Source organism: Rhinatrema bivittatum, chromosome 16, assembly GCF_901001135.1.
Source record: "Rhinatrema bivittatum chromosome 16, aRhiBiv1.1, whole genome shotgun sequence".
Taxonomy (NCBI): Eukaryota; Metazoa; Chordata; class Amphibia; order Gymnophiona; family Rhinatrematidae; genus Rhinatrema; species Rhinatrema bivittatum.
This window is the reverse complement of record NC_042630.1, coordinates 41,157,389-41,164,296: the sequence shown is the minus strand read 5'-3', so window position 1 is coordinate 41,164,296 and position 6,908 is coordinate 41,157,389. Positions and strand designations below refer to the sequence as shown.

General features: G+C 41.1%; 1 protein-coding gene across 1 annotated transcript; it reads right to left on the bottom strand.

Annotated features, from left to right (window-relative positions):
• Positions 1-4,253: 4,253 nt before the first annotated feature.
• Positions 4,254-5,120, bottom strand: LOC115077502 (olfactory receptor-like protein OLF3). Its single transcript, XM_029579792.1, has one exon. It carries the CDS (start codon positions 5,118-5,120, stop codon positions 4,254-4,256), a length of 867 nt encoding a protein of 288 aa, XP_029435652.1.
• Between the last annotated feature and the right edge of the window lie 1,788 nt (positions 5,121-6,908).

The following is a 6,908-nucleotide window of genomic DNA, read 5'->3' as shown; positions in this document are numbered from 1 at the left end:
GTCTACTTAGTGTTTTGGTACTTTCCAGGTACTTGTAGCCTTGCTTGGCCACTGTTGGAAACATGATGCTGTGATTTATGTACCCTGGGTCTGACCCAATGTGGCAATTTCTTATATTCTCACTACAGACTTTCTGTACTGGCTAGATGGAAGATGCCTGCTGATTCCATCCTTACTACAGAGTTCCTATATGGGTTAGATGGAAGAAGCCTGCTAGGCCATTCCTCACTACAGAGTTCCTGTGCCAGCTTGCTGATGGGGATGGTCTACTATCTGCCAGTGTTTTCCTGATGCCTACTTCTAATGCTCTCCTTGATGCTGTAGCTGTATTCCAGCATCCTTGATGCAGTCTCCAGTCATGGTCCTGCTGCTGTCTCTTTTTATTATGTCTCATATTCTGCTCCTAATCCTGGAGTCTCATCTCATCTCATCCCATCCTGCTGCTGCCTCCATGCTGGTGTCTCATCTCATCTCATCTCATCCTGTTGCTGCCTTCATGCTGCTATGTCTTATTCTGGACCTCCTGCCGCCATGCTGTGTCTTCTCCTGGGGCTTGGGGCTCCTATCTCCCTGCTGCTGTGTCTTCTCCTGGGGCTTGTGCCTCCTGCCTCCATGCTGTGCACTATGGTCCTGGTCCTACTGCATCCATGCTTGCTCTTTAGTCCTGGTCCTTCTACTTCCATGCTGCACTCTCCAGTCCTGGTCATGCTGCCTCCATGCTGAACTGTGCTGCCTTGGCCCTTAGGCTGTCCCTTTGAATGGACTCTTTTATCATGGACTGTCTGGGGCCTTTGCGTTAAGAGCACACATTACAGCTGCTTTTCCCTATAACATTAGAGATGTTCTGTAGCTATTGGGGTGCCACTTCTGCTTTCCATGTTCTTAGTTATAATCAGCATTGTGCCAAAAGGATAAGATGCTAAGCCTATTAATGTAATGATGCCATGTCAATGTAAGTATGTACAGGTCTATACAGAATGTGCTGTTCATTAAATTTACAATGTTTTGTGCTATTTGCTATCTTGTCCTTGCAGAATGTGATTACCTAAGGCATTTAATTTATTTCAAACAGTGTACTACATGAATTCTCTAATAACATGGTTTCTGGTTTGAAAAAAATACTTTTACATAGTCTCTTTTCATTGTGTGGTTTTTGTGTTCACAGTTCGTTAGGTACAAGGTTTTCCCTCCACATGACTTTGCATGTTAGCATTCCCTTGCACATTCCAACTTGCCACTTATCTAGTACACAAGACCATATATCCTAGGGCATACAACTGAAAACTAATTTCATGTTCCTAAGGAAGACAGCAAGAGCAAAAGAAGAAGCTCATTACTGGGGACCTTCAGTATTGTATGACACATCCAACATGCACACCTCTGACCTCTCTCAATGCTAAGTATAAACTGTGAATTTAATAGGGGAAATTTTAGAGTACAAGGCATGAGGCCATTCCTACTGCATCTGATATGCTCAACTATCAGAGGCACCCGTTCTCAAAAGTGCAAGCACTCAATCACTGCTGTCCAAAAGCAGTATGTGCAAAATTAATGCACACATATTACCTGCTCTGGGGTATGGATTGCCATGGCAATCACAACACCAGCTGGGGGAATTCAGCGCTACTGCAGAATGCAGATTTTGCACAGAATTCCTCCTTCCCTCAGATTTCCTCCCTCACCTCGCCGATTTCCTCCCTTGCCAGAAGACTATTCAAAACCGGAAGGACAGCAGCCATCACGGGACAGGCAGAAAATAACAGAGGAGAGCCTGGCATGCCGCGAACAGAACTTGGCCCCCGTGTGCCATGATCGGCACACCTGGGCCTTCATCTTCGCCGTAAACGAAGCGTGTGCCACAGGACGTGCTCCGTTTGCGGCATGCCATGCATGTGCATGTGATGAGCGTTATTAGTTTCACCACACGTTGGACAGGTGTTGTGGAGGTGTTAATCCCGTTATTGCATAAGGGGATTAGGTAGAGCCTACACAAGTCATGTCTAACTGAGGGTTAAACAGTGTGCTTGGCTGAGCGGACTGTATTGCATCGGACCCATTGTGTTTCAGGCATATTTCACAGCATAATACCAGGAAAAATAAGTGTTCTTAAACACACTATGCAATAGCTCCCCTCATTTTCATTGATTCTGATCCCGCCCCTTTGAATAAATTTGCATTTGCGAGGCAAATAACTATCGTTTGCATGCAGACGTTAGGGCCCTAACATCCGTGATAATGCCATAAAGCATTTTGATGAATGACCCTGTTAGAGCTACCAAGAAAATAAGGAAGGGGTTCCTCCATCTCAAGAACCCGATTCTACTGTTTAATGCTATGTTGTTTCATTGTTTTAAATTTCCTTATAAATTTTTGGTGAGTATGAAGGGAATAAGTTTATTTTTTCTGAGGTGGCACATTTTGAGAAATTTATTACAGATAAAGTGCTAACCTGAGGAATTTCTTTTGCTTTTGTGTCACCCATACTTATGGTTCTAACATTAGATAAAGTATAAAGTCGCTCAGGTATTTGATCAAAAGTTAATGAATGATTGTTTAGTATTTTATATTTCCTTTTTAACATGCCATGCAGATTCCCATTTAGGGAGCTTGCATCAGTAAGTTTGGTTTTGTTTTCCTTGTTTTGTCATTTTAAATTGTAATTATATTTTTATTACTAACATTTCCTGATTTTTCTTTCAATTGCATTTGTATACTATTGGAAAAAAATGTTTGCTTTAAACAGAATTTTTTTTATAAACTGCCCTGACTCCTTCTCAGTACCCAATGTGGGAAAATATTTACTCAGTCCTCAGACACTGACAACAGAGGTGGGAGGGAGGGACTAGGAAGGAGGAAATTCTGCATATAATACTGCATTGGGCCCCCATAGCATTAATAAGTGAGCCCAGTCTAGGAGTACAGTGGATTACTGGCATTTTCCATGCTGGTTCTGGAGCTAGCTTGGTGAGATGTTCCCTCTTCCCATGGGCATCCTGGATCTGCCATTCTCGCTATATGGTTTCAAAACTAGAGGTCTGTAAACCCATATGGTCTCCCGACATAACTTCCAGGGACCCCCACATAAAAAAAAGGTTCCATAAACTCTTATGCAAGGATTTATGGCACACATACATCCAAGTGCTGAATTATTAGGTCTCCTTATTGCTACACCAAAACAAAAGTCCTCTACAACATTATGCAGTTACTAACTGAATTGCGCAATGTCTACAACTGACTGAATTGCACAATGTCTACACAAGTAATAAGGAAAGATACAATTATGCTCAGTTGCATAACTGAGATACCATATTTGGGAACTGGAAGATTGCATTATACAGGGAGGCCCATTGAAAAGTAGCCCGCCTCCAATACCAGTGCATTGGAGGCAGGCTACTTTTCCATGGACCACCCTGTACTTGTATGGGTCATTAGTAAGACCCAACCTTGAGTACAGAATAGAGTTCTGCAAGTCGATGATTTGAACTCAAGCAGTTTCAATTTTCAAACTTCTTTCCATGATGACCCTTACATCAGGCTTGAATCATCCATAATATGTCTTGCAGACCTTAAGCAAGGGCAACCCCTTCCTGCTAATAAAAGCCTGTCAAACTTATTAAAGGGCCAATTTCAAAGCCATTTGTGAGGGTAAAAAGCCTTTTACACACATAAATTGAGTGACAGTTGCCAAGTGCCCACCCTGCATGCGGATAAACAGGCACTCGTACTTCCACAATGCACATATTGTTATCCTCATTATGATGGAGGCATTCATCAGAAATGAAAAACTATATGTTAATTTTAGTCGGAAATAGCAGGTGGAAATCTCTGTAGGTGCTTTTTCCTTAAGGTGATTTTCAATGTGAAAGTCTGTACACCTTCCCTTACAGAACTGGCAGAAAGAGCAGGGGTAAGAATACCCATGAACTTTGCAGCATTGCAGGCAGGTTGAACATTTCCACCAAATTTTCCAAACAGCCCATGGACCTCTTCCCCCAAAGGATAGCACGTGTCCATTTAATGAAGTATTGAAGCCCTTTTCCTTGCTGGTTAAGTATTGCCAACAGGAGAGGCCAACTCATCAAAACTTGTTCCTGCCACACTCTGCCGCACTCTGTATTCCCTGCACTGCTTCGATTATTGTCAGTATCACTAAATTAAATACTTCCAGATCAATACCAGTCAGGAGAACCCCAGCTGGTCTTTAACAATCGTTTGTTATATTGTCATGCCTGACCTCAAAATAAACCACATCACTAGCAAAACTGTTTCTTCCAGCGGTGCTTCCAAAAGTGATTGCTGGCTGATAGTGCTGGTTTCTGCCTTATGCTTTTTCTCAGGGCCACATTTAACTCTTTGCTTCTCAAGCTATAAACCAGAGGGTTTAGTAATGGGAGAATGACTGTATACAGTGCGGTAACTAGCTTGTTTGTTTTTAAGGATTTTCCTGACCTGGGCTGCATATTCACGCCAAACATAGTCCCATATGACAGAATGAGGACTGTAATATGGGAGGAACAGGTGGAGAAGGCCTTGCTTTTCCCCTCTGTAGAGTGCATTTTCAGGATAGTGGAGATAATAAACACGTAGGATGTCAGGGTTAAGAGGAATGGAGTGAAGACTGTAAACACGAATGCTACAAAAGTCATAGGTTCAATGAACGAGGTATCTGTGCAGGAAAGTTTCAGCAGAGCTATATAGTCACAATAGAAGTGATTAATTACATGAGAGTCACAGAATGAAAACTGAGATATAGCCACAAAGTGTGGCAATAACTCTAATGAACCTGCTAGCCATGAGACAGCTGCCAGAAGAGCACAGACCCTCTTATTCATGATGATGGTGTAACGCAGGGGATTGCATATGGCAACATAACGGTCATAGGCCATGGCAGTCAGAATCATAAATTCTATCTCAACAGAGATTGAAAAACAAATCATCTGTACAATACACTCACTGAATGATATGGTATTATTCTGTGTCAGGAGGATAATCAGCAATTTTGGCACAGTGGCTGTCAGGGAAGAAATATCTAGAATAGACAAGTTGACCAAGAAGAAATACATGGGGGTGTGCAGGTGTCGATCAGCACATACTATGCAGATAATGAGGAGGTTCCCCATCATGGCCATCAGGTAGAGGAGTGAGAAGAGAGTGAAGAGAGGGAGCTGCAGCTCTGGGAATTCTGAGAACCCCAGAATCAGGAATTCTGTTGCACTGGTCTGATTTCCCATTTCTATGTAATCATGCTTCACAGGATGCTGAAAGGAGGAAGAAGAGAAGGAATGGGAGCAAATAAAAATAATATAAGAATGGAAAGCTTTAGTAAAAGGACTCCTAGTTACATAGTATTATTACAGAGTTATAGAATAGCACTACCAGCACTTGCACATAGGCAACACCATTGTTTAGTTATAGTGTTATAGTTATACAATCACACAGTCAGTCACACACTTACTGACTGACACGTTTATACCTGAGGGCAAGTAGATAGTCACATAGGTGTAGCATTCATAGGTCCTAGGTATACAGAGATACAGATTAGTACGTTAACATAAGAAACCTAAATTCACAATTTCAGTATTACAGTTCTACTGTTAAAGCAGTTAACTAATTACAAGTTCAAGAGTCACATCGTCATATACAGTAACACAGCCCATTATTGCAGTTCCACAATTTTATATTTATGCATGTGTATTTTCACAGACATTGCGTTATTGATGCAGTGATTTGGAGATACTGACTCCCCAATGGAAGGTGGCGTTATAGAGAGACATGTTTCTATAAATGTGAGCAATCCAGTTTTGGCTTTTGGGTTGGCTTTTGGCTTTGTACTCCTTTCGAAATTATCTTGTTTGGGTTAAAGGTGGATTTCTATGCAGGAGTTGGAAGGAGAACTGCCAGGATTGTGAAGCTGCTCGAGATGCTGCCTAAAAGTCAGTAGAGACTTATCTGAATATTTTCAATTCTTTTACCAAAGGAGAAGCTGTGTATAATATTTATTGGATACTGTACAGGGAAAGTCCTAGAGGGGAGGATCTCTGAAGAGCACACCATGAGGGATTTTGGTGAGAAGGATTCCTGGAGCAGCAGATTTCCATAACAATAACAATTCATTTTGTGATTAATTTTTTTTATTTCTGTTTGGATTGCAGTAATCGAAGTTATTAATCTATAAAACCATTATTGGTTCATATCTAATCTTCTTTTCCTCACTAAAATAATGAAGAAGTTGTCTATTGACAAGTTCAGGATTTCTTGGAGAAAACCAATCCTTTCTACAACAGACAACTGGAATTTCTGCATGGACACAATACAGAGTCTTCACTATTGGCCATGACTTTTAAAATTCAGATGAAAGCTGAATACATTTCCTCATTATTTTCTTGGCTATGAGTGCTGCCTTTGAGTTTAATAACCACATAATCATGAGCCAACACCTACGTGAGTTAGACTTTGATGGAATGGTCTTAGATTAATTTAGATCATTTTAACCAATCACACCTACTAGAAAGGTTGGCGGTCTGAATTGTCCTCAAAGAGATCGCTGTTGTCAGATGTACCACAGGGATTAGTCCTATCCCATGCTGTTCAATTCATACTTAGCACTACTGACAAATTTAATCCAAGACCTTTTTGTTTACAAACAATATTCAATTAGTAGCATATGTAGATGCATGTCAAAGCAAAGATGTCAGTAACCTCAACCAGTGTCTTGATTAAGTGTCCACATGGCTTTCCTTACACAAGCTAAGATTGAATCCCCAGAAGTATAAAACATTCTGGGTTAGAAAGACTTAGCCATTCTCTGTTTCCTGCTAATTCTGGGATAACCTTGAGGTTAATATTCAAAATGGAACTTGGCCAGATAAGTCCTACTTATCCAGCTATATGACATCTCTGAATATCCA